This window comes from Columba livia, chromosome 3 (genome assembly GCF_036013475.1).
Source record: "Columba livia isolate bColLiv1 breed racing homer chromosome 3, bColLiv1.pat.W.v2, whole genome shotgun sequence".
Taxonomy (NCBI): Eukaryota; Metazoa; Chordata; class Aves; order Columbiformes; family Columbidae; genus Columba; species Columba livia.
In genome coordinates, this window is record NC_088604.1 from 339,913 (window position 1) to 364,838 (window position 24,926).

The following is a 24,926-nucleotide window of genomic DNA, read 5'->3' on the forward strand; positions in this document are numbered from 1 at the left end:
CCCCCCGCAGCCGCCGCCACACAGCACGGCCCGCGGGGCCGGGGCGGGGCTACACCGGGGCGGGGCTACACCGGGGCGGGGCTCGGTGGGCGGGGCCGGGCGGCGGGGCCGGCGGGTGGAGTCCCGGCGGCCGGAGTTAATTATAGCGCTGGTGGGGCCGGGATGGGGAGCGCGGGGCGGCGGGGCCGGGATGGGTGTGCTGAGATATACTGGCCGTGCCGTGCTGGGCTGTGCCGTGCCGTGCCATACTGGGCTGTGCCGTGCCGGGCCGTGCCGGGCCGTGCCGTGCCGTGCCGTGCCGGGCTGTGCCGTGCCGTGCCATACTGGGCTGTACTGGGCCGGGTGCAGGTCTGGCCACAGCCCGGGGGTCCCAGCAGTGACTCCCCCTGCGTCCCTGGCCACAGCGGGGACAGCGCTGGACGCTGGGGGACGAGGTCCCGGCCGCACTGTCCCCCCGGCTCCGGCCGCGGTCCGCGGCGCAGGGCAGAGCCAACCGCCCCGTGTCCCCACCCCCGCCCCTCCCCCGCCCAGCTCCGGCAGCTGTTTGTGTTTAACCCACATTCGATCCAGCGGTTCCCGCGGCTGCCGCGCCAGCCCGTGACGTCACCGGGGCTGGGGCCAAGCTGTGATGTCACCAGGAGGCTGTTACATCACCGCTGGTGTGGGGAAGCCGTGGTGCCACTGCAGGCCCGGGCCAGGGTGGCCATTGTCCCACCATGGGGCCGGGGTGGCTGCGGTGTCACCACCTGCTCCAGGCTGGGTCCCTGTGGCCCCGGTGACCCCTGTCCCCAGCACAGCGGGGGCATGGGGCTGTGCCCAGCTCCGGAGCAGCACGGCTGGCACCAGGACATGGCACCGGCACAGGGACACGGTGCCGCGGGCTCACGGGGACGTGGCCGGGTGCAGGAAGCCCTGGCCAGCGCCAGCAGGGCCACGCTGTGCTGCGGGCTGTGCCGGGGGCCGTGCCAGCAGCACCGGGGCCATGGGGAGCGCGGCAGCCCCGGCCTGGCCCAGGGACGCCGAGCCGGGGAGCGGCGAGGGCAGCCCCGGTGTGCGGGTCAACGGGCAGCGGGACGCGCAGGAGCGGCCATGGCGGTGCAGGCGCTGTGCGGGGCCGTGGCCGGGAGGCCGTGGCGGTAGCACCGGCCGCGCTGGCTGCCGGCCGCCTTGGCCCCCTGCCCGGCCTCTCTGGCTTCCCCGTCCCCCCTTCCCGTCCCCGCTGGCGTCCCGGCCTAACGAGAACCAGATGTGCGGGTGGCGGGGGCGGGGGCCGGCGGGGGCCGCGGTGCCCGGCAGAGGCCGCGGCGCGCCGGGGGCTGCGCGGGCCGGGGAGGGGGCCGCAGCGGGCAGGAAGCGGGGGGCCCCGGGGACCCAGTCGTCGGGCAGCGCCGGGGCGGCTCTGGCGGCGAGGGGCCGGCCGAGGCGCGGCCGAGGGGAGGGCAGAGCGGCCGTGCCGAGCCGCGCCGTGCCGAGCCGCGCAGAGCCAGCAGCCAGGCAGCCGCCGCGGGACGCGCCGTGCGCTCCTGAGCTGGGCCGTGCCGGCCGAGCCGCAGCGAGCCCCACCGCGCCACGCCGCACCGCGCCTGCCCGGCCAGCATGGCCCCCTGGCTCTGGCCGTGCCTCCTGGCCGCTCAGGCCCTGGCCGCGAACTTCCCCCCCAGGTACAGCCTCTACACCGGGGGGGCCGCCCCGCTCAGCGCCGTCCAGGCCACGGCCCCCCAGGGCCCCGCTGCGGCCCACGGTGCTGCCCGGGCCGCCAGCCGGCACAGGTAGGACCGCGACGCCGGGCCGTGCTGGGAGGGGACCCGAGCGGCGCTGGGGGAGCCGGGCGCGTCTGCCCACGCCGATGCCACGGGTGGCGGCACGTGCCGTGTCCAGCTCGGGATGCGCGGCGAGGGGCGGCGGGTCCCGCCCCGGCGGGCGCGGCTGTGCGGGGTGCGGCTGTGCGGAGTGCGCTGTGCCGGGTGCGCTGTGCCCGGTGCCGCTGTGCCCGGTGCCGCTGTGCCCGGGACAGCGCTGCGGGCGCCTGGACCTGCCGGGGCCGCCCCACCCTCGGTCCCGGCGCAGGGCCGGTGCGGGCGGTGGGCGCACGTGGAGGGGACGGTCCCGGGGCTGCACGTGGGACACGGCACCGCGAGGGGCTCGGGACAGACGCGGCGCGGGGAGCGGGCGCCCGGTGAGCTGCGGCTCCCGGGGGCCGTGCCGGCCGGGGCAGCGGCTGCCGGCGCCGGGCGTGCTGGTGCCGGGGATCCCGGGGCCGGTCCTGCCGCAGCATCACTCACGGGTGCCATGCACCCCGGCACAGGGACCGCGCTGGCGGGGACGGAGTGAGGGGCCCGGACCCACCCTGTCCCCGTCCTCGTGCCCGTCCCTGTCCCTGTCGCTGCTGGTGCCAGGGGCTGCGAGGGTGGGGCTGCCGTGGGGCAGCTGGTGCCTGTGGGTCGGGGAGCTGGGGGGTGCAGGGCTGGGGGTGGCCCCACGCCGGGTTGGGGTCACACTCACCGCGGCCACATCAGTGTGGCCGTGCGGGGTGGAGCTGCACCGGCACGGCCGCGGCCAGCTCCTCCCGGCCCGGCCCCACGGCGGCCCCACGGCGGCCCCACGGCGGCCCCAGCGGCCCAGCGCAGGAGGGCAGACCTGGGGGGCTACCTGGGAAGGGGCACATGGGGCAGGCACCCCCAGCCCAGCCCCACAGCACCGCGGCGGGCAGGGACACGGCTGAGCGTTTGCGGCAGCTCGGGGGGCACAGTGACCCATCCCCACGGCTTGGGGCACGGGCTGTGTCCCCATGCCCTGCCCGCTCAGGAGGGCTCCTGTCCCACCCCGTCCCTGGTCCCGGGCGCCGGGACCCCAGGGCAACCCGGGGGGTCCCGCGGGCGTGGGGCCCAGGGGGACGCGGGGAGGCCGGGGGATGGGGTGGAGGAGGCGGGGGGGGGGGTGTCGGTCGGCGCAGAAACTTCCAGCGGCCCCTGGGGAGGAGCTGGAATCCAGCCGGGGCCTGAGGGGAACCAGCCGGGCTGCCGGGAACCGGCCGCGGCTCCGCGGGCCCCAGCACAGCCCGGGGGGGCCGGTCCCTGCGGGGCTGCCGGGGGGGCCGCTCCGTGTGGGGCTGGGGGTGCCGGCTGCGGGGCCGCGGCTCCGCTCACTCCATATAAGGCTGCGCCGGGGTCCCGGCAGCCTGTGGGGCCGGGCGGGGGTCCCGCCGTGGGGCCGGGGGGCTGGGGGGGGCTGTGTCCAGCCCGGGCGTGGCTGTGCTGGGGGGCAGTGCCCCCAGGGTCACCGTCCCTCGCCCCTGCTGCTCGCTCTGGCCGGGGCGGTGACTCCCCCTTGCAGACTCCTGGTTGGGGCTTCGATGGCCGTGGGGGGGCTGTGACCCCCATGAGTGGCTACCCAGGCCCCACCAGTGCAGGGGACCAGGGACACGTGGGACAGTGATGGGGCAGATGTGGGGCACCCATCCCCAAAACAGGCCCCACAGCATGGTGTGATGGCGTCCCTGGCACCCCGAGCCCTGCCAGGTGCCCCGAGTTCCCACAGGGCTCCCCGGAGCTGCCCCATGGCTGGGGGCTGCAGCCGCTCCTGTGGGGCTGCCAGCCCCGGCCGGGGCTTGGCAAAGGACGCTGATGCCACCGGCAGAGCGGGGATGAAAGGGCAGGATCCGGCCCATTAACCCGCGGCGCTGGGCTGTGTCGGCTGCTACCGGTGGGGCCGGCAGGGCCAGCGTGGGGCCGGGCTGGGGGGCCGGTGTGTGCCGGGGTACCTGATGCATCCCAGGACGATGCCTGGTGTGCGTTGGGGCGGGGGGCATGCTGGGGAAGCTGCTGTGTGCTGGGACAATGCCCGGTGTGTGTTTGGGGTGTCTGGTGTGCGCCGGACGATGCCAGGTGTGTGACTGGGGTGCCCAGTGTGTGTTTGGGGTGCCCGGTGTGTGTTTGGGATACCCATTGTGTGTTTGGGGTGCCCAGTGTGTATTTGGGGTGCTCAGCGTGTGCCAGCCCATTCCTGGTGTGTGTTTGGGGTGCCCGCTGTGTGCTGGGACGATGCCTGGTGTGTGTTTGGGTGCCCGGTGTGCGCCGGCCCATGCCCGGTGCGCGGTGCGAGTCGTGCCCGTCCGCAGGAACTGGTGTGCCTACGTGGTGACGCGCCGCGTGAGCTGCGTGGTGGAGGACGGCGTGGAGAGCTTCGTGAAGCCGGATTACCAGCCCTGCGCCTGGGGGCAGCTGCAGTGCCCCCGTGTCCTGGCGTGAGTGGGGACGGGGCTGGGGGCCCCGGGGGGCTCTGGGGGGCCCTGGGAGGGCTCAGGGCCGGAGCAGCTGGGTCTGACCGCGGCCCCGCCGCCCCTCGCTGCCGCCTCCGCTGTTTATCCGTCCCGGGGTCGTGTTTACTTTTCGCAAGAGCCGCGGCCTCCGGCGGTGCCGGGGGTGACCGGCCCCCCCAGCCCGCAGGCCCGGGGCTCCCCGGCCCGGCCTCGCTGTGGGGCCGTGGGGCTGGCAGAGGGTGATGCGGTGCCGGGTGGGGGTCGGGCGAGGGCTGCCCCCCGGCTCCCGGCGGTTGAGCAAGAGGCCGGCGCGGGGGGGCCAGCGGTGCCGCCGGGGTCAGAGCACAGCCGGGGTTTGTTCGGCTGGGGCTGCCCAGCCCCGAGCTGCTGCCCCACGGCTTTGAACACACGGGGCTTCCCCAGAGATCGGGCATTCGGCATTTGTGCGGCAGGGCTGTGCGGGCAGGGTCTCTGCGAGCAGGGTCTCAGCGGTCAGGGTCTCTGCGGGCAGGGTCTCTGTGGGCAGGGTCTCTCCCCTCCCCTCCTGGCCCAGGACCAGCCCCGCTCCCCCCGCCCGCCCCCCTACACGGGGTCTCTTGTGCCGCAGGTACCGGAGCTTCCTGCGGCCCCGCTACAAGGTGGCTCAGCGCACGGTGTCGGAACTCGCCTGGCGCTGCTGCCAGGGCTACTCGGGCGAGGACTGCACCGAGGGGCCGGCCGCCCCCCTGCCCACCGGCCGCCCCCCGCCCCGGCCCGGCCGCCCCACGCTCTCCGGCTTCGGCAACCCCCTGAGCGGCCTGGGGGGCGAAGGTAGCGCTGGGGGGACGCGCCGGGGGGCGGCCCCGGCACGGCCGCGGTTCTGACGGTGCGTGCGGCAGCAGGTGGCGGGGATGCGGAGAAGGTGCGGCGGCTGGAGGAGCAGGTGCGGCGGCTGAGCGAGCAGGTGGAGGAGCTGCGGGCCGGCCTGCCGGAGCACCCGCGCCCTGCGGCAAACGGTGGCCCCGAGGGCGAGCAGGTGGCCGACGCGGCCGCCCCTGCCGAGATGCGGGAGGCGCTGAGCCACGTCCAGCGGCGGCTGGAGGAGCTGGAGAGCCGCCTGCGCCGGCAGGAGAGCGCCCGGGCCGGCCCGGGCCTGGCGCTGAGCGAGCTGGAGCAGCGGCTGCAGGAGACCTGCGCGGCCTGTGCAGCCGGCACCGAGGGGCTGCGGCGGCAGGCGGCCGAGGACCGGGATCGCATGCGGGCGCTGGAGAAGCTGGTGGGCTCGGTGGACCAGCGCAACCGGGACGCGGTGGAGTCGGTGCAGCGGCACATCAGCAGCCTGAGCAGCCGCCTGGCCCCCGCCGCCCCGCCGCCGGACGAGCTGCACCGGCGCCTGGCCGAGCTGGAGCGGCGGCTGGAGGGGCTGCCCACGGCCGCGCTGGGGCCGGGCGGGCAGGGGCCGGTGCTGGCCCGGCGGCTGGCGGAGCTGGAGGGGCGGCTGAACGCGTCGCGGGCCGGCCCGTGGTCCCCCGAGTCCGAGCCCCGGCAGGGCGGGCTGCCGGGCCGCCTGGCCAACCTGAGCCGGGCGGTGGAGGGGCTGGCGGCCAGCGGGGCGCAGCGCGGAGCCCGCCTGGCCGAGCTGGAGGGGCTGCTGGCCCGCTGCGGCCAGCCCTGCCCCGCCACCCCCGCGCCGGCCGGGCGGGACGGGGACGGGCAGCTCGGGCCCCTGGTGCGGCAGCTGGAGCGGCGGCTGCAGGACACCGAGGGGCAGCTGCGGGCGCTGGGGACCGGCGGGGACGGGCTGGCCGGGACACTGCGCGGGCTGCGGGCGGACGGGGCGGAGCTGCGGGAGCTGCTGGGGGCGCAGGGGGAGGCGCTGGCGGGGCTGGCGGGGAGGCTGGAGCCGGGGGGGGCCGTGGCGGAGGAGCTGGCGCAGCTCCGCAACCGGACGGGGCGGCTGGAGGCCGAGCTGGGGGGGCTGCGCGACGGCCCCTGCCCCCGGACGTGCGCCCCGGGGCCCGAGCTGGAGCGGCTGCGGGCGCAGGTGGACGCGTGTACCGCGGCCTGCGGCCCGGCCCGGCCCGGGCCCGCCGCCGCCCCGCCGGAGCCGGAGCCGGAGCCGCCGCTGGACGGGTTCGGCGTGTTCGGGGGCCCGTCGCCCTCCGAGCTGCGGGCGCTGCGGGACGAGCTGGCCGCGGCGCTGATGGGCCTGGGCGGGCTGAACGGCACGGTGCAGGGGCTGCAGGACGCGCTGGACCAGCAGGACGCCCGGCAGCGCCAGCTGGGCGGCGTCACCGACCGCATCGTGGCCGAGCTGGACCAGGCGGCGGCGGCGGCGGCGGCGCGGGAGGCGGAGAGCGAGGAGCGGCTGGAGGCGCTGGTGCGGGAGCTGACGCGGGCCGGGGGCTGCCCGGCCGGGCTGGAGCCGCGGGTGGCCAAGCTGGAGGGGCTGTGCGAGCAGCTGGACGCCGTGGCCGGGGGGCTGCGGGGGCTGCGGGACGGGCTGGGCCGGCACGTGGCCGGGCTGTGGGGCGCCGTGCGGGAGCTGAACGGCTCGGCCGCCGCACACGCCGCGCTGCTGCACAAGGCGCTGGACTCGCAGCTCCCGCGCCGGCTCAGCGCCCTCAACAGCAGCCTGCAGCACCTGCGAGGGGACGTGCTGCGCCTGGAACAGCGGGACCGCGACGGTGCGCGGGGACATGGGGTCATGGGGACACGGGGACACAAGGCATCACGGGGGAGCAGGGGAAACAGGGCTGCAGGGACAGTGCTTGGGGACCATGACAGTCATGGGGTCATGGGTACACAGGGGCATGGGGACACAAGGCATCATGGGGAGCAGGGATGGTGCCTGGGGGCCGTGGTAGAGTCATGGGGACACGGGCCTTTGAGGGATGGGGATATGGAGTTACCAGAGAGATGGGGGTGTGGGGATGTGGGGCGCGGCTGGGGGTGGTGGGGAGTAGGGACATGGAGCCTCAAGGTCTGGGGAAATGGGGACACAAGCCATGGGGCTTTGTGGTGTGTGGACATGGGGATGCAGGGCTGTGGGGTGAGGGGAAGGGCCGAGGGGCCAGGGCAGCTCTAATCCCCATCTGCCCTTCAGGCCCCCCTGGCCCCCCTGGACCCGCTGGCCCCAGGGGTGAGATGGGCCCCCCCGGGCCCTCCGGGCCCCCTGGCAAAGATGGAGAACAAGGCCCCATGGGCCCCCCGGGTAAGGAGCAGCCCCCCCCCACCCCTGCTCTGCAGTGGGGCAGCGCTGGCACGGCTGGACCCAGTGCCTGGGGGTCCTGCCACGTGCCAGCCATGCATCCCCCTCCTCCCCTTCCCTCTAGGGCTGCCCGGAGAGAGAGGTAGGCGGGGGCTGGGGTCTTGGTGGGGGACCTGGGGGTCTGCAAGGGCAGCTGAGGGGTGTCTGGGTGGGTGCAAGGGGAGTGGGGGGCACAGGGCACTGGGGTGATGGGCGCGGCTGGGGATGTGGTCAGGGTGGGGGGCACAGACACGGCAAATTGACAGGTATGAGGTAGGGGGGGTGCAGTTGCTGAGCTGGGGGGCAGGAGGTGCTTTGGGGGGCAGGAGGTGCTGGGCCGGGAGCCCTGTGCTGACGTGGTGCCCAGGCGCGGTGGGGGCGCCGGGCTCCGTGCCCCGCATCGCCTTCTCAGCCGCCCTGAGCACCCAGCGCGCGGAGCCGGGCACCGTCCCCTTCGACCAGGTGCTGCTCAACGACGGCGGCGCCTACGACCCCGAGACGGGTGAGTGGCACGGCTGGGGGCTTGGGATGGGGGAAAGGGGGCTGTGGGGTGAATGGGGGTTGTGGGGCGGGATGGGGGCTGCGAGGTGGATGGGGGCTGCGGGGTGGATGGGGGTTGTGGGGTGGATGGGGGTTGTGGGGTGGGTGTGGGGTGGGATGGGGGGGCGTGAGCTGCACTCTCATGGGTGACGCCTGGTCCCAGGGTGCACTAAAGGCCATGGGATAGGGGGCTTTTGGGGGGCCGTGCATGTCCCGGGGGTGCAGTGATGGCCGTGGGGTGCAGTGGGGCAGCCCGGGGGTGCAGACCCCACGCTGGGGGCACGAGGTCCCTGGGAGGGGGCGGCTGCTGGCACTGACGCCCACCACCCCGCAGGCACGTTCACGGCGCCGGTGAGCGGGCGGTACCTGGTGAGCGCGGTGCTGACGGGGCACAAGGGCGAGCAGCTGGAGGCCGTGCTGTCCCGCTCCAACCAGGGCATCGCCCGCCTGGACTCGGCCGGGTTCCAGCCCGAGGGGCTGGAGAAGGAGCCGGTGGCCGCGCTGCAGCCCAGCCCCGGCGCACTCGGCGTCTTCAGCCTCCTGCTGCCGCTGGCGGCCGGCGAGACCCTCTGCGTGGACCTGGTGTCGGGGCGCTTGGCCCACGCGCCCGACGAGCCCCTCACCGTCTTCAGCGGGGCCCTGCTCTACGACACCGACGAGCTCTAGAGCCCCCAGAGCCCCCAGAGCCCCCTTGGCGTGGGCGCCCCAGCCGGGCCAGGGGGGTCCCCACACCCCGGCAGGACCCCCCCCACCTGTCCTGTTATTTATCAGCACCCCCCACCCCTTGCTCCCCCCCACCACGCGTCCCTACCCCACACCACCTGCTCGGCCCCCCACTGCCCCCACCAAATACAGACGCGGCACTGGGTTTTGTACCCGGGGCTCCGGCTCCTTCTTGCGCCTGGCTGAGGCCCCGGGGTTTATTGCCCGGGGACACCCCGACCCCGGGGAACAGGGGCCATAGGGCAACCCCAGCATCACCCAGGGGTGCGGGGTGGGGGGCACGGCCAGCCCAGCCCGGGGGTCCCGCTGCCGTCAGAAATCCTCGTCCCAACCTGAGAACTCGTCCTCTGCTGGCTCCCAGTCGACCGAGAAACGCTTGAAGTTGATGTAGGGGGGTCCCTGGGGGACGCGGGGTGAGAGCCGGCCCCTCCTGCCCCCCGCAGGGCCCTCATGAGCCCCCAGAGCCCCCCTCACCTCCTTGACGAGCCGCAGGGTTGGTGCCTCCAGCTGCCGCAGGGAGAGCTTCCGCCACTTCAGCGCCCCGAACCACCTGGGGAGGGGGGGCTGATAAATACCAGGAGGGGCCGGGGGGCTGCAGGAGGGGCCGGGGGGCGCGGGGTCCCCGCCCCTCACCTGTGCTTCTTGATGCCGCGGATGCCGCTGGCCGTGTTCCCCAGGCGCTGCCCCGGACGGCGCCTGCGGGGAGCGGGGTGGGCAGGGCGGGGGGCGCCCGCCTCAGTGGGGACAACGATGTACCTGGGGCGCCCCCGTGCACAGCGGGGTGCAGTGACGCCCCCGAGGCACCCGTGTGCCTCCCCCCGCCCGGGGCGCCCCAGCCCCGCGCCCCCGCACCTGCAGAGTTTGCCGATGAGGGAGCAGGCGGCTTCGCCCAGGAAGGCGGGGAAGGAGAAGATGCCGTCCAGGATGCGGCTGTAGATCTGCTGGGGGTCGGCGCTGTGGAAGGGGGGCCTGTGGGGCGCAGGCAGGTGGGGGTCTCGCCGCAGGGGTTCGGCCGGCCCTGGGGGAGGGAACTCACCTGCCCACGAGCAGCTCGAAGGTGAGGATGCCCAGCATCCAGAAATCGACGGCGAAGTCGTGACCCTCCTGGCGCAGGACCTCGGGCGCCAGGTACTCGGGGGTCCCGCAGAAGGAGAATGTCTTCTCCCCCCGCCCCAGCTCCTTGGCAAAGCCAAAGTCGACCTGTGGGCACCAGCACCGTCAGCCAGCACAGACCCCCCAGCGCCCCCCGCCCTGGGCACCGCCGTGCTGGTGCTGCGGCTGCCGGGACGCCCGCCCGGTACCAGCTTGACGTATCCACGCTGGTCCAGCATCAGGTTCTCGGGCTTCAGGTCACGGTAGACGATGCCGCGGCCGTGCAGGTACTCCAGGCCCTCCACCACGCAGGCGCAGCAGAACACGGCCAGCGGCTCCTCGAAGCAGCGCCTGCATGCACGGGACCGGCAGCTGCACGGTGTGCTGCAGAGCTGCGTGCCACAGCGCGCAGGGCACAGCAGAGCAGGGCACGGCATGGCATGGCACAGCACAGTATGGCACAGCATGGCATGGCATGGCACAGCGTGGCACAGCACAGTACGGCACAGCATGGCATGGCACAGCACGGCATGGCATGGCACAGCACGACACAGCATGGCATGGCACAGCATGGCATGGCACAGCAGAGCAGGGCACAGCACAGTATGGCACAGCATGGCATGGCACAGCACGGTGCAGCACAGTATGGCACAGCATGGCATGGCACAGCACGGCACGGCACAGCATGGCACAGCACAGTATGGCACAGCACGGCACGGCACAGCACGGCATGGCACAGCAGAGTATGGCACAGCACAGCATGGCACAGCACAGTATGGCACAGCATGGCATGGTACAGCGGAGTATGGCACAGCATGGCATGGCACAGCATGGCCCGGCACAGCACTACCCGCTTGGCTCCGTACATCTCCCGCAGCTTGGTCCACAGCTCGCCACCTTGGCAGAACTCCAGCAGCAGGTAGACGTACTGCCTGTCCCGGAACGTGCCAAAGAACCTGCCAGCACAGGGGCTGGTGGCACCTCGGCACGGCCAGCGGCCGCGCTGCCCGACCCCTGCACTGCCCCCCGTGTCCCCACGGCCCCCACACCCCAGCCCCGCTCACCCCACGACGAAGGGGCTGCTGCTGCCCGCCAGCACCCGCCGCTCAGTGCGCACGTGCTCCTGCTGCCGCGTCCGCACCACCCAGTCCTTGCGGATCCGCTTCAGCGCGAAGAGCCGCTCCCGGCACCGCACCTGGGCACGGGCGCCGTGGGCACCGGGCGGCACCAGGCGGCACCAGGCGGCACCGGGCGGCACCGCCGGCCGCAGCAGGACGGGGCAGGGGGCGCGGGGTCCATCTCTCACCAGCTCGACCCTGCCAAAGCCGCCGGTGCCCAGCACCACGCGCTGGCCCTGCTGCTCTCCCTCCTCGTAGCACACGGGCAGCAGCTCCTCCAGCCGCAGCGGTGCCGGGGGCGGCCGCAGGCTCGGGGACCCGCAGCCCCTGCAGTGGGGACCGTGGCCCTGCAGCACACACCCCTGCGCCGCGGGCTGCCGGGCCCAGGAGCCCCCGCTGCTCCCCAGGGACGGCGCTGGTCAGACTCCGGGGACCTCCCAGCACCAGGCTGGACCCCAGTGCTGCCAAACTGGGCAACAGGGACACTGCAGCCCCCAGTGACCGCAGGGACCCTGTGGCCTCGTCCCCCATCCCCGGCTCCAATCCCATCCCTGTCCCCGTCCGCACTGACCTCCCGGGATCCTCTGGAGCTGGTGTCTCAGTCTCAGGCGTGTTTCTGGGGTGGGAAGGAGCCAGAGCGGGGTGGGGGGCAGTGGGGCAGCCCCACTCCACCCCGGGCACCCACACTGCCCTGTCCCCACAGCCCCTTCCACCTGACACCCCAGGGACGGGCGCAGGGTGCAGGGACAGTGGGGACACAGACCTATGTGTGACCCACAGACAGCCAGGACCATCGCCCCTGACCCCCTGCACCCATCAGCCTGGGGCCCCTCCCCACAGAGCCCCCAGCCATGGCCACCCCCATGTCCCTCATCCCCTGTGACCCCCAGCAGTGGCCACCCCCATGTCCCTCATCCCCTGTGACCCCCATCCCCTGCCCCATCACCAGCAGGACCCAAGTTGCCCGTCTGAAGCAGGGCCCCCCCACGCTGGGGGTCTCCTCTGGGGCTGGGGGCTCCCCATGGAGCCCAGCACTGCATGGGGGTCCCCAAGGGGTGGGGGTCCCGGGGGCCACATCACTCACGGCTCCGAGCACTGTGGGGGGCAGAAGGGGCTGATCTCGAGGAAATCTCTGTGGCAGAGGAGGGGTCAGTGGGAGGGGTCCTGGCTGTGCCCTGACAGGCGTCAGTGGGGGGACATGGGGACACCCACTCCTTGGCCACAGTGATGCAGGTGACGTGTCCCTGGGCCTGGCACGATGCCGTCCGGCGGGTGTTCCTGCGCAGAGCAGGGGTCACCGGGGAGAAACGGGCTGGGGGGCATGGGGGGCAAGAGCCGGGTGTGCGCAGGGAGCCGGTGCTGGTGAGCGGGGCCGCGCCCCGTCCTGGTCACCGGGAGTGTCCCGGGGACGCCACAGGCAGTGGGAAGGGTATCACTGCAGGGGGTGGTGTCACCACTGGGGGTGTTACCGCGGGGGGCGCGTTACCCCAGCGGGTGTCCCCACAGCCCGGGTGCTGCTGGGGAGTTACAGGGGGTGCGGGGCAGGCGGGCACGTACCGCAGCAGCGAGAGCTCCCCGAAGTGCTGTCCGGGCCCCAGGACGCGGATGGGCCGCTCCCGCCCGCCCTCCCGCCGGCTCACCCGCACCTGCGGCACCGGGACGGGTCAGGCCGGGCCGGCCCCGCCGGGGCCCGCGCGGGGTCCCGCACCCACCTCGCCCTTCAGGATGATGTAGAAGTTTTCCCCCTCGTCCCCTTCGCGGATGATGACCTGGCCGGGCTCGAAGCTGCACTGCGGAGGGATGGGGAGGGCAGGGGACAGCCGGGGGGACAGTCCCCCTTCCCCGCAGGTCCCAGTCCTGCCATCCCAGGCACGTCCCCGTAGCCCCCGCGCTGCACCCCCGGCCCCCCACGGGCCGCGGCCCCACGGGGGCAAGTCCCAGGCCCCGGGACCCCACCCGCTGGGGACCCCACTTCTCGGGTGCCCACCCACCTCCTCCATGGCGTCCAGCAGCTTGCAGAGCTGGCTGTCCGAGAGCTCCCGCAGCCAGGGCACTCTGCGGGCGAGACAGCCGGCTGGGCTCCCGCACCCTGCCCGTGTCCTGCCTGCACCCTGCCCGTGTCCTGCCTGCACCCTGCCTGCACCCCGGATCCCAGCACAGCCGGTGGGCAGGGCTGGGGAAGGGGATGGAGAAACAGGGGCTGGGGAAGGACAGGGATTGGGAATGAAGATGGAGATGGGAATGGGGATGGGGATGAGAACAGGGATGGGGATGAGAACAGGGATGCAGCTGAGATCAGATGATATGCGATGGTGATGAGGACAAGGCTGGGACAGGGAAGGGACTCTGCAGGCGAGGGCTGGCAGGAGGGGCCAGCACCCACCCCAAGGGGCCGGGGCGCAGGGCCCAGGGGTGGCGGGTGCTGGTGGGCGCTGGGCCGCACTCACGTCCGCAGGGAGCTCAGGATCTCGGCCCGTCTCTGCTTGGCATTGCTGGTGGCGATGGCCCGGTACCGCTGCCGGTCGATGGCCCAGAGGCGCACGGGGCCAAGCGCTGCGGCGGAGCAGGGGCAGGGCCGTCAGGGGGCTGCGGTGACAGGGGGCCCGCAGGGCAGGGCTGTGCTCACCCTGCACGGTGGCGGTGCGCTTGCAGTGGTACAGGATGGCCAGCTCCCCAAACACGTCACCCGGGCCCAGTGTGCGCAGCTGCCGGCCCCGCTGGGTCACCCTGAGCTGCCCCTCTGCAGAGACACGGCCCGCAGCCTCGCGCACGCACACGTGCACACACGTGCACACACGTGCACACCTGGGACTGCCCAGCCTCTCACGTGCACCCTGCACGTGGGTGGTGCGTGTTCCGCTGTGGATGCACACACAGCACATGCGTGTGCGCAGACGCACAGGCACACACTGCAGAGCAGCTCACCCTGCTGCACACCCGTGTGCGCACAGGCGCCTGCGCACGTGTGACCCGGCCCACGTCACCCCCACGTGTGCCAGTGCCGCGCTCTCACCTGCCACGATGTACATGGCGGTGCCCTCGGTGCCCTCGGCCAGCACGGTGTCACCGGGGCCGTGCCAGACCGGGGTGAAGCTCTGGGCCAGCGCCTCGGGGCAGCCCTCGCCCAGGCGCCGCAGGAAATCACTGCGGCCCACGGCCTCTGCAATCAGGCTGAGGTCCCTGGGGACATGGGGACACGGGCAGGGCAGCTCCGGACTCCCGGGCCCTGGCGCCCTGGTCCCTGCTGGCTACCTGTGTGACTTGGGGCTGTTGGGCACACAGAGGGCGGCATCGCTGGCGAGGGGCTCGGGGAAGATGGCCGGTGCCCGGCTGTGCCACTGGTCGGGGGGACGCTCCGGCGCCTCCTCCCGTGCCACGCTCCGCAGGAAGGTCCTTTCCTCCTGCAGCCGCAGCTCCCGCAGCCGCTCGTCCATCCCCGTGCCTGGGGTGCCGGGCAGGGACCAGCGCGGTGTCACCTGCCGCGGCACCAGCCCCCAACCCGGGGGCACGGGGTGCAGCTTCCCACGGCACAACCAGCTCAGCATGGCACTGCCAGCCTGGGCTCTGCACTGCCCAGCACAGGTGGCCATGGCACGGTGTGGCACAGGTGGCCGTGGCACGGCACGGCGCAGGTGGCTGTGGCACAGCACAGGTGGCCATGGCACAGCACGGCACAGGTGGCCATGGCACGGCATGGTTGGGCACAGCACGGTGCAGGTGGCCATGGCATGGTCAGGGACACCAGGACCTCGTTGTGCCACGCACTCAGTGCCGCTGTACCCAAGCTCCTCGGTCCTGGCAGCACCAGGACAGCGCAGGCACAGCCCCGGTGCAGGCGGGAGGAGTCCCCAGGTGGGGGCCCAGCCCCACGCAGCCCCGGCAGGGTCTGTCCCGCCGCGGCCCCACGGCGTGGTGGGTGTGGGCTCCCACGGGCGCCGTGCCTGGGCGCTCCCTGCCCTGTGCAAAGGTTGTGCCACCACACCAGCACGAGGGAGCCTGGAGGGGCCCCGGCGCAGCCTCCGGCACAGCATGAGGACACAGTGACCTGTCCCGTCCACCCACCACCCCGGGCTGTGGCTGCTGCGGGTGCCCGGGGACTCAGCCCCACTCCTCATCCCGCACCCGGACACTTACCTGTGCCACCGCTCCGGCTCCTGCGCCGTCCCCTCCCACCCGCGCTGCCACCGCAGCCCAGTGACACATTAACCTGCCCGGCAGCTCCCGCCCAGCCCGTGTCAACCCACACCTGCGCCCGCTCGATCTGCACCCTGCACCCCGACCTGCACCTAAACCCGCACCCTGACCTGCACCTAGACCCGCTCCCCGACCTGTACCTAGACCCGCACCCCGACCTGCACCTAAACCCGCACCCCGACCTGCACCTAGACCCGCACCCCGACCTGCACCTAGACCCGCACCCCGACCTGCACCTAGACCCGCACCCCGACCTGTACCTAGACCCGCACCCCGACCTGCACCTAAACCCGCACCCTGACCTGCACCTAAACCCGCACCCCGACCTGCACCTAAACCTGCACCCCAACCTGTACCTAAACCCGCACCCCAACCTGCACCTAAACCTGCACCCCAACCTGCACCTAAACCCGCACCCCGACCTGCACCTAAACCTGCACCCCAACCTGCACCTAAACCTGCACCCCAACCTGCACCTAAACCCGCACCCTGACCTGCACCTAAACCCGCACCCTGACCTGCACCTAAACCTGCACCCTGACCTGCACCTAAACCTGCACCTAAACCCGCACCTAAACCTGCACCTAAACCTGCACCTAAACCCGCACCTAAACCTGCACCTAAACCGGCACCTAAACCTGCACCTAAACCGGCACCCCGACCTGCACGCTGACCTACACCTAAACCCGCACCCCAATGTGCACCCCGCAGTGACAGTTCCTTCCGGGCTCCCCCGTGGTGACGGGACACGGGCCCTCCACCGCGGGTCGACCCCCCCGGTCTCCCCCCGCCGCGGCCCCACGCTCGGGACCCGCGGGGGGCCCGGCCTCGGGAGTGAGCGCGGGGAGTGCGGGAGGTGTGCCCGGGGGGTGTGCGTGGGGGCTGTACACAGGGGGTGTGCAAGGGGGGTGTGCACGGGAGGGTGTGCACGGGGTGTATGCCCGGGGGGTGTGCGCGGGGGGTTTGCACGGGATGTGTGCACGGTGGGTGTGCAAGGGGGGCGTGCACGGGAGTGTGCTCGGGGGCTGTACACAGGGGGTGTGCTCGGGGGCTGTACACGGGGGGTATGCCCGGGGGGTGTGCACGGGAGGGTGCTCGGGGGCTGTACACGGGGGCTGTGCCCGAGGGGTGTGCTCGGGGGCTGTACACGGGGGCTGTACACGGGGGCTGTACACGGGGGCTGTGCACGGGGGGTGTGCGCAGGGGGTGTGCACGGGAGGGTGCTCGGGGGCTGTACACGGGGGCTGTGCACGGGGGGTGTGCGCGGGGGCTGTGCACGGGAGTGTGCTCGGGGGCTGTGCACGGGGGGTGTGCACGGGAGTGTGCTCGGGGGCTGTACACAGGGGGTGTGCTCGGGGGCTGTACACGGGGGGTGTGCCCGGGGGGTGTGCGCGGGGGCTGTACACGGGGGCTGTACACGGGGGGTGTGCCCGGGGGGTGTGCGCGGGGGCTGTACACGGGGGCTGTACACGGGGGCTGTGCGCGGGGGGTGTGCACGGGCGCGTGCTCGGTGTGCGCACGGGGCTGCACGGGGCTGTGCCCGGGCTGTGCCACCGCGCGTACCCCGCGGTAACCGCGTCCGGTGCCCGGGAGCGCGTGCCGCCACGCACGCTCCGCACGAGGCTTCCGCGCGTGCGCGCGGTGCGGCGAGAGGGCGGGGCCCGGAGGGTGGGGCCGCGCCCTTCCCCGCCCCGCTCGCGGACTCTGATTGGCCGCGTTCTGGGGGGCGTGGCTGGGGCGGGGCGGGCGGTGGCGGTGCCGAGAGGAGCTCGTCCAGCATGGCAGCGGCCGCCCGGCGGGACCCCGGAGCCCCCGGCGGGGAGAAGCGGATCATGTGCGTGGGGCTGGTGTGTCTGGACATCATCAGCGTGGTGGAGGCGTTCCCGGCCGAGGACTCGGACACCAGGTACCGCGGCCGGGCCGGGCACTCCTGGTGCTGGTCCCGGTCCCAGCGCCCACGTCCCGCGCGTTGCAGGTGCGTGTCGCAGCGGTGGCAGCGCGGCGGGAACGCCTCCAACTCCTGCACGGTGCTGGCGCTGCTGGGAGCCCCCTGCGCCTTCATGGGCTCGCTGGCCCCCGGACACGCCGCCGAGTAAGTGGGGCGCGGTGGGGCTGCCGGTGGGGTCCCAGGGCCGCCCCCCTGACGCTCCCTCCGGCCACTCCGCGTCTTTCCTGCCGGCAGCTTCGTCCTGGACGACCTGCGGCGCTACGGGGTGGACGTGGGGCACACGGTGCCGCAGCCCGGCGGTTCCCTGCCCACCTCTGTCGTCATCGCCAGCACCAGCCGCGGCACCCGCACCATCTTGCACGCCCACGGGTGCGTGGCGCCCCTCACCCTGCTCTCTGTCCCCCAAGTTTCATTACGGCGGATTTCCAGCGCCGTGGCGTGGATGTGACGCATGTGGCCTGGCAGCCCTGTGGGGACGTGCCCTGCGCTTGCTGCATTGTCAGTGCCGCCAGCGGCTCCCGGACCATCGTGCTCTATGACACGTAAGGGCATCAGCCCCGGCCCAATTGCCCGGTGGGCAGCGCTCGGCCGGGCCGGCTCGGGGCTGTGGCCCCATCTCTGCCTTTGCCCTGGCTGAGCCGGGCGCCTGGGGCTGCTCCCTGCGCCCCGGGGCTCCCACACAGCTCAGCCCGGCAGAGGCTCCAGCCCAGCGCTGCCTGCCGGGGGGTCCAGCGTGCCACATTGGGTGATTCCCCGTAATTCTGCACACACAATCGCTGCCAATCGTCCTCAGTCACCCCCTGTGCCATGGCCGTGATTGGCGGTGGCATCCCTGCGTGGCCACGCGCTCCGGTGTGCGGGACAGCCAGTGTGACCCTGCGCGGACGCCCAGCGCCGCGTGCGGCAGCTGCCAGGGGCCCAGGACTCTGTTCCCTCGGCCGTGCCGGTGCCGCAGGGCGGCTGGGGCCCTTGCCCTGGCAGAGCGCCGGCCGCACTCACACGGGTGGATGGTGGAAGGGACTGTTGGGCACCACCAGCCCCTGCGGCCCCAGCAGCTCCAGCCTGGTCGCCCTTTGAGTTCATCTCAGGGTCCAGTGGCACCATCATTAATGATTCACCCGGCGGTGCCACCCCGGGCACTGCCCTTTGCCCCCCGCCGGGTGCCGGGCTGGGGTCACCCGAGGTCGCCCCCCGCCGCAGCTGGGGGTCCCCCCGCCCCGCCTGACCCCCGCCCTGCAGGAACCTGCCCGACGTGACAGCCCGCGACTTCGAGCGGGTCGACCTCTCCCAGTACAAGTGGATCCACTGGGAGGTGAGTGCGGCGCTGGGGGACCCCGGCGGGGGGGCGCCGCGGGGCAGCCGGTGCCAGGCGCTGCCGCCCGCAGGCGCGGAACGCGGAGGAGCAGGCGGCGATGATCCGGCGGGTGGAGCGGCACAACCGCGCCCGGCCGGCGGGCGAGCGCGTCCGCATCTCGGTGGAGGTGGAGAAGCCGCGGGAGGAGCTGCTGCCGCTGCTGGGCCTGGGACATGTGGTGCGGGGCGGGGCCGGGATACGGACAGACGGACGGGGCGGGGCTACCGGCCGGGGGCGGGACCGCCGCCAGGCGGGGCTATGAAAAGGGTGGGGCTACCGGCCGGGAGGCTGGAGTGGGGCGGCAGTTGGTGGCACAGTTTGGGGCACCGGGGCCTGGGAGGGTGCAGGGGTGGGGGCCGGGGTCAGGATGTGGGGGGCACAGTCGGGGTGCAGCAGTGTTTTGGGGTGGGGGGTGCAGTGGTGTGTTGAGGTGGGGGTTGCAGCTGGAGCACTGGGGTGCAGTTGGGATACTGGGTGGGTGCAGTTGTGCTGTGTGGCTGAGGTCCAGTGGGTGTTGGGGCCTGGGGGTGCCGAGGGGTGTCATCCTCATGGCGGCCCCTGTCCTGCAGGTGTTCATCAGCAAGGACCTGGCCCAGCACTTCGGGTACCGCTCGGCCCCCGAGGCGCTGCGGGGCCTGCACGACCGCGTCCAGCCAGGGTAGGGGGCACAGGGGCGCGGGTTGGGGGTACACGGCTGTGCCGCACACCCACCACACCGACCCCCCAGGGCCACGCTGATCTGCGCCTGGGCTGAGGAGGGGGCTGATGCCGTGGGGCCCAGCGGGGAGCTGGTGCACTCGGACGCCTTCCCCCCAGAGACCCTCGTGGACACACTGGGGGCCGGGGACACCTTCAACGCCGCCGTCATCTTCGCGCTCTCAGCAGGTGGGCACAGCCCGGCCTGGGCACGGCACGGCCATGGCACAGCCTGGCACAGCCCGGCGCGGCTGACAGGTACCCGTTCCCCAGGGAGGAGCCTGCAGGACGCCCTCACCTTTGGCTGCCAGGTTGCGGGCAAGAAGTGTGGGATCCAGGGCTACGACGGCATCGTCTGAGCCGAGCGCCCCGCGCCAGGACACGCCGCGCCCCGGGGCACAGCACCCCCTGCTGCACCAGCACCCGCTGCCGCCAATAAACCCCGCACTGCTTCCCGCAGCCCGGCTGTGCCCGGCGCCCCCGGCCAGGGGCTGCACTGACCGCAGCCGGGTGAGGGCAGCAATGTATTTCTCCGTCCCACCACGTCACAGGGGTAACCGCGCAGTGCCGACCTCACCATCCTCCCCAGCCCTGCCGCAGGACGGGGGGGCACAGGGACCCCCCTGCTGTGTGCCCTGAGGCTGGCACAGCCCTGCCCACAGCTCCCACCGCCTACCCCTCCCCGGGGTCCTCCCAAACGGGGGCTGCCTCCCCCGCGGGGCTTCCGGGGGCTTCCTCTGCCTCGGTGGCTGCAGCTTTGGGGGCTGCCAGCTCAGACACATCAGCCACCTCCCCGGCTCCGGCATCGGGGGCTCCAGCCTCGGGGGCTTCCTCTGCCTCGACGGCTTCAGCATCAGGGGCTTCCAGCTCAGGGACACCTTCTGCCTCCAGGGCTGCAGCATCGCGGGCTCCAGCCGGGAGGGCTGCCTGCCCCTCTGCCGGGCCATGCCCTGGGCCCTCCACCCCCATGTCCCCACCATGTGCCTCTGCATCCCCCCCAGGTGCAGCCCCAGCCCCGGCCAGCAGGTCCCCAGGGAGCTGCCCCGGGGGTCCCTGTCCCTGACCCGGGGAGAGCAGCAGCTCGGGGGGGTCGAGCAGCCCGTCCCTGCTCAGGTCCTGCCTCTCCAGGGCTCGGTCCACCAGCGCGGCCACCTGCGGGGATGGGGTGGGACAGAGTGAGGGTCTGGCCTGGGGGCTCCGTGGGGTGCAAGGAGACATCTCTGTGGGACCCACCACATCAGGGTCCGGCCGCCCCCCGTCCTGTGCCAGCACCGCTCCCAGCAGCTGCAGCAGCTCCAGCCCATCCAGGTGCCCGCTCCGGTCGTGGTCGTGCAGCACGAAGAGGTAGAGCAGGGCTGTGGGGCACGGGGCGCTGTGGGGCTGGGGCTGTGGGGCCATATCACTGTCCCCGTGGGACCCCTGGCCCCCACCGCCGCATGGCCTTACCCTGCTCCCGTGTCATGGCCTCTGCATCCTGCTCCGGTGGCCCCAGGCTCCGCACCGCGCTCCGCAGCAGCCTGGGGGCAGCCGGGCTGGGGGTGGGCACACACTGCCCCTCCCCTGCCCCACTGCCTGCCCCAGGGCCGCCCTGCCCTATAGCTGTCCCCAGGACCACCCTGCCACCCAGCCAGCCGGGCACAGCCTGTGCCCCGAACCCCCCGACGTGCAGCCCCCGGTCCAGGGGTGCCGCACCGGTGCCGTGGGGCTCCCCAAGGGACTGGGACTCACGGCAGTGCAGGCGGCTCCGGGCTCAGCGGGTCAGGACCAGGATCCAGCCGCGGGGCGGTGGGAGCCTCAGGCCTGGCCAGGAGAGGAGGGGTCATCTGTGCCCCTGAGTGGGGGACAGTGAGGGGTGGGGGACAGGGAGGGGTGGGGGCTGCCCGCCCCAGCCTGGCCTGATGTCCCCACAGTACCCCACACCACATCCCCTCCACCCAGGACCCCCACAGCCCAGCGCAGGCCATGCGCTCTTGAGCCCTGTCCTTGACCAAGACCATGCTCTCTGCAGACCCCCGCGCCCACCTGCAGCCGTGTGCCCCCCATGTCTGTGCCCTCCACCTGCACCCATGCACCCCATCTGTGCCTGTGCACCCGCAGCCATGTACCCCGCTCACACCTGCACCTGTGCACCACCCCACAGCCCCGTACCTGTGCCCCCCAGCCCTGGGGGCCGCCTGCACCGCCGGCACCAGCAGCAGCATCAGGGCCACCAGCAGGTTCCTCATCCCGCGACCTCGGGCTGCAGCCGAGCGAGAGCAGCAGGGTGGCGGGGGCGCAAGGAGTCCGGCACTTGGACGGGGCAGGGGGCCGGGGGCTCTTCACGAGGCGCTCCCACACTCGGTCACGGCTCCACCCAGCTGTCCCGGAGTCCCTGCCTGCCCCCTGCCAGCCCTGCCCGCACCCCGCTGCACCCGCCTTCGCACTTGCGGCGGGTTCCCCGCCGGCCCCCGTGTGGGCGGGAGCTCCGGGGAGCGTCCAGCGCGGCGGGGACACGCTGGCACCGGCGGGACGGCGGCTGCACGGGGAGCGCGCGGTGCGGGACGCGGTGCGGGCACTGGACACTCGATGCGCACCTCCCGCCCAAACAGCCCCCCATCCCGGTGTCCCCGGTGTCCACTCACCCGGCCTCGGTGTCACGTCTCGGTGCCGCCCGCCCCGCCCTGAGCCACGTAGCCAACACACCCCCCGCCCCAGCACCGGCACCGGCACCGACACCAACACCGGGCGCGATGCTCCTCGCCGAGCCCCGCCCCGCCCCGCGGGCCCTGCCCTGCCCGGGGGCTCGGCCCCCACCCGCGGCGGCTCCGCCCGCGCCCGCCGGCAGCGCAGGGGTTAACCGGCACCCGGCGCCTGCCCGCCACAAAGATGGCCGCCGGCACCACACACGCCCGCTCCTGGGCGGGTCAGCGGCGAGCTGAGCCACACTGGGGAGGCGGGGCCCTCCCTCGGTGGGGCGGGGCAACCTGTCAGAGGCGGGGCCACGGCGGGGGGCGGAGCTGCTGCCGGTGCCGGTCCCGGCGCTGTCCCCGCCCCGGCGCCTTTCGGAGCGGCTCTTGGCCCCGTTCGTCACCACCTCCGAACACAGCGACGGCTGCAGCAGCGGGAGGGGCCGGCGCTGGGCTGGGGGCTGCGGGCACGGCCCTGCCCAGCGGCTGCAGCCGGGGCCCGGAGCAGCGGGACCACCCCCGCTCCCGGCACAGACGGAACGGCGCTGCCCTCGCACTCCAGATTTAATGGCAGCAGCTGGGGGAGGGCCGGCAGGACGCCCTCCCCGGGGCCAGCCCCACACCGCAGCCACCGCAGTCCTGCCGGGCTGGGCCCCGCGCACCCCCAGGCCCCGCGTCTGCCCCCCGAGTGCCAGCGGGGCGGCAGGACCAGGCCCTCTGCTTCACAGTCTGCTGGGGGGCTGGGGCACAGCCCGGCCTGGGGGGCTGTCCCGGCGCTGGGGGTCAGTCCTGGCGCTGGGGGGTCCAGTCCTGGCGCTGGGGGTCAGGGGGCTACAGGAAGCCCGGGAAGGCGAGCTGCAGCAGCAGGATGGTGGCCACGATGAGCCCGGCGCAGAGCAGCAGCAGCAGCCAGACAGGGAGGGAGCCTGCGGGGGACAGAGGGGTGAGGACAGCGCCACAGCGCCCGCTCCCCTGGGTTTGGGGGTGGCGGTGGGCACCCCAGCCCCCTGGCACCCACGTCGGCTGGGGAGCAGGTGCAGTTTGCAGCGGCTGTCGACGGCCACGCTGAGCAGGGCGGCCTCATTCCCCGCCAGCAGCTCCCGCCCGCGCTGGCTCTCGGGGACGAAGGCCACGTCTGTCACCACGATGCCGTGCGCCTCCTTCACGTAGTACAGCCTCTGTGGGGCAGGGAGGGGTGTTCCAAGTCAGCCCAGCCCTGGGGGACACTGGGGCTGTGCCTGCATCCCCCCACCCAGCCGGTCGCTCCCCAGGGACCCCACAGCTCACCTGCAGCGAGAAGGCGATGTGGATGGCGACAGAGCCGGTCACCGTGCCCAGCCCCAGGAAGGTGCCCGAGTCACTGCAGGGGAAGGACAGTGAGCGGGGGCTGGCGCAGCCCCCCCACGCCCACCCGGCCCCGGCGTACCTGATGGAGAGGCAGGAGATCACCTCGGTGCCGCAGGGCCGCGTCAGCAGCGGCAGGAAGCTCTTCCCATCCCACTTGGTCAGGTAGCAGGGCGGGGGGCGGCGCTCCCGCTTGTGGGGGACCTGCACCGTGTAGAGCCGCAGGGCCCCGGCATTGTCCTCCACGGCCCCGAACCTGCACCGGGGAGCACAGGGTGCATCACTCCCCCTGCCAGCACCAGAGCTGCTCCTTCCCCCACCCAGGGGCCCCTCCCCACAGCAGCGCTGGGAAATGCTTTGGTGGACCCCAGACTACATGTTCGGTCTGTGGGGCAGCCTGTCCCCAGCCCCCCAGCCTGGCCCTCACCGGCAGGCCTGGTAGCGGTACGCCTTGTCGGGAATGCCAGGCAGGTTCTCGTTCCAGCGCAGCCCCGTCACCAGCTGGTCCTGCTGCCACACGCAGCACTGGAAGTCCCGTCCTGCCGTCACCACCTGCACAGAGCGCGGGTGTCCAGGGACAGCTCTCCCTGCAGGGCCGGGGAGCCACCCGACACCCACCTTGTTGTCAGGGCCCAGCGCGATATCTTCAATCTCCCCGTCGTGGGCCTTAAACTCCAGTGTCTTCTTCATGCTGGGGAACTGCAAGAGCAGAGCAGGAGCTGGAGCTGCGCCCCGGGCCAGGGTCCCCGGCAGCCCCAGGTCCCCGCCAGGCGTAGCACCCGGGGTCGCTCAGGGAAGGCGTCAGGAAGACACAGGCACAGGGATGCCGGGCTGGGCTCCCGCCATGCCCACCTCCCAGAGGCGGAGGAAGCCATCGGCCCCGCCGGTGACGAGCAGCGAGCCGTCGGCGTTGAAGCGAACAGCCTTCTGCAGGGCGTCGGGGCTGAAATCCGTGCGGACGCTGTGCAGGCTCTCCACCGTCACCTCGCTCGTCTGGCGCTGCGTGTCGCTCTGCCCCGCCGGGCTGGGGCCTCTCCGCTTGCGCGGCCCCTTCTCCCCGCTGCCTGCGGCGGGCGGACGACACGGGGCCCTGACGCGTCTCCCCGGCACCGCGCAGGCTGGGCTGGGGCCCGGACAGGCGGGAGGGCCCCACGGCGCTGCCCCATCTCCAACGCACCGCGCAGCCCGCCCAGCCCCCGGCCTGCCCCCCAGGGCAGGCGCCGTCACGCCGACCCCCGGCAGAGCGGGCCCTCACCGTTCCGGCCGGCGGAGCCGCTCGGGGCCTCGGGCGCCTGCAGGCTGAAGCGCAGGATGTGGCAGCTGGCGTCCTGCCCCGCCGCGATGATGTCGCCGGCCAGCGCCATGGTCATGGTGGCGCGGGTCTCGGTGTCGTGCGAGTGCAGGAGGGACGCGCTGAGCTGCCCCCCGATCTGCTCCAGCTGCAGGAAGTGCTGCGGGACACGGCCGGGGCTCAGCGCCCGCGACCGGCCCCGCCGGGACCCCCGCCCGCGGCCCCGGGACCCCCCGCAGCGCCCGCCCGGGGCCCGAGCCCCCGGCCCCACCCGGCCCGCGCCCCGCGCAGCGCACCACGCCGTTGCGGATGCCGGTCTTGGCGGCGCCGCCGCCGCCGGCGGTGATGGCGAGCGGGCGGCGCGGGTGCAGCCGCACGGTGTAGAGCGGGAACGGCGCCCGGTACAGCTCCGCCGGCCGCCGCGGCGCCATGGCTGCGCCGCACACGTCAGCGCGTCACCGCGCGCTGCGTCA

At 73.7% G+C, this 24,926-nt stretch overlaps 5 protein-coding genes across 12 annotated transcripts; 2 read left to right on the top strand and 3 right to left on the bottom strand.

The window, feature by feature from the left end:
• Positions 1–1,457: 1,457 nt before the first annotated feature.
• On the top strand, positions 1,458–8,902 carry EMILIN1 (elastin microfibril interfacer 1). 3 transcript variants are annotated; one of them, XM_065055332.1, is made up of 8 exons: positions 1,458–1,769; positions 4,118–4,243; positions 4,866–5,068; positions 5,137–6,924; positions 7,344–7,451; positions 7,573–7,590; positions 7,855–7,989; positions 8,362–8,902. In XM_065055332.1, exons 1-8 carry the CDS (start codon positions 1,597–1,599, stop codon positions 8,691–8,693), a joined length of 2,883 nt encoding a protein of 960 aa, XP_064911404.1. In that variant the 5' UTR covers positions 1,458–1,596; the 3' UTR covers positions 8,694–8,902. The 3 variants fall into 3 exon arrangements, with proteins under 3 accessions (XP_064911404.1, XP_064911406.1, XP_064911405.1); XM_065055334.1 differs by having other exon boundaries at positions 7,573–7,589; positions 7,872–7,989; XM_065055333.1 differs by having other exon boundaries at positions 5,140–6,924.
• Positions 8,892–15,329, bottom strand: LOC110355734 (cGMP-dependent protein kinase 1-like). The gene is made up of 19 exons (XM_065055340.1): positions 14,213–15,329; positions 13,974–14,140; positions 13,587–13,700; positions 13,408–13,513; positions 12,952–13,015; positions 12,673–12,750; positions 12,518–12,606; positions 12,173–12,238; positions 12,045–12,092; positions 11,532–11,576; positions 11,149–11,287; positions 10,907–11,037; positions 10,709–10,798; positions 10,052–10,193; positions 9,787–9,950; positions 9,603–9,719; positions 9,384–9,446; positions 9,225–9,300; positions 8,892–9,149 (listed from the first exon to the last, which is right to left on the bottom strand). The coding sequence occupies exons 1-19, from the start codon at positions 15,073–15,075 to the stop codon at positions 9,063–9,065; spliced, it is 2,649 nt and encodes an 882-aa protein (XP_064911412.1). The 5' UTR covers positions 15,076–15,329; the 3' UTR covers positions 8,892–9,062.
• Positions 15,330–16,870: 1,541 nt separating this feature from the next.
• Positions 16,871–19,700, top strand: KHK (ketohexokinase). Of its 4 annotated transcripts, none has more exons than XM_065055391.1 (8): positions 16,877–17,060; positions 17,130–17,246; positions 17,337–17,471; positions 18,342–18,414; positions 18,488–18,634; positions 19,026–19,114; positions 19,184–19,341; positions 19,426–19,700. In XM_065055391.1, exons 1-8 carry the CDS (start codon positions 16,933–16,935, stop codon positions 19,509–19,511), a joined length of 933 nt encoding a protein of 310 aa, XP_064911463.1. In that variant the 5' UTR covers positions 16,877–16,932; the 3' UTR covers positions 19,512–19,700. The 4 variants fall into 4 exon arrangements, with proteins under 4 accessions (XP_064911461.1, XP_064911460.1, XP_064911463.1 ...); XM_065055390.1 differs by lacking the exon at positions 17,337–17,471 and adding an exon at positions 17,510–17,644; XM_065055389.1 differs by lacking the exon at positions 19,184–19,341 and having other exon boundaries at positions 16,871–17,060; positions 19,342–19,700.
• Positions 19,664–22,209, bottom strand: CGREF1 (cell growth regulator with EF-hand domain 1). 2 transcript variants are annotated; one of them, XM_065055392.1, is made up of 6 exons: positions 21,774–22,209; positions 21,301–21,391; positions 20,881–20,952; positions 20,599–20,669; positions 20,386–20,507; positions 19,664–20,304 (listed from the first exon to the last, which is right to left on the bottom strand). In XM_065055392.1, the coding sequence occupies exons 2-6, from the start codon at positions 21,375–21,377 to the stop codon at positions 19,825–19,827; spliced, it is 822 nt and encodes a 273-aa protein (XP_064911464.1). In that variant the 5' UTR covers positions 21,378–21,391; positions 21,774–22,209; the 3' UTR covers positions 19,664–19,824. The 2 variants fall into 2 exon arrangements, with proteins under 2 accessions (XP_064911464.1, XP_064911465.1); XM_065055393.1 differs by having other exon boundaries at positions 20,881–20,983; positions 21,301–22,209.
• Positions 22,210–22,364: 155 nt separating this feature from the next.
• PREB (prolactin regulatory element binding) lies at positions 22,365–24,925 on the bottom strand. 2 transcript variants are annotated; one of them, XM_065055387.1, is made up of 9 exons: positions 24,750–24,925; positions 24,418–24,613; positions 24,015–24,226; positions 23,781–23,861; positions 23,590–23,714; positions 23,245–23,418; positions 23,106–23,178; positions 22,837–22,996; positions 22,365–22,744 (listed from the first exon to the last, which is right to left on the bottom strand). In XM_065055387.1, exons 1-9 carry the CDS (start codon positions 24,882–24,884, stop codon positions 22,650–22,652), a joined length of 1,251 nt encoding a protein of 416 aa, XP_064911459.1. In that variant the 5' UTR covers positions 24,885–24,925; the 3' UTR covers positions 22,365–22,649. The 2 variants fall into 2 exon arrangements, with proteins under 2 accessions (XP_064911459.1, XP_064911458.1); XM_065055386.1 differs by having other exon boundaries at positions 23,590–23,861.
• Position 24,926: the final 1 nt, after the last annotated feature.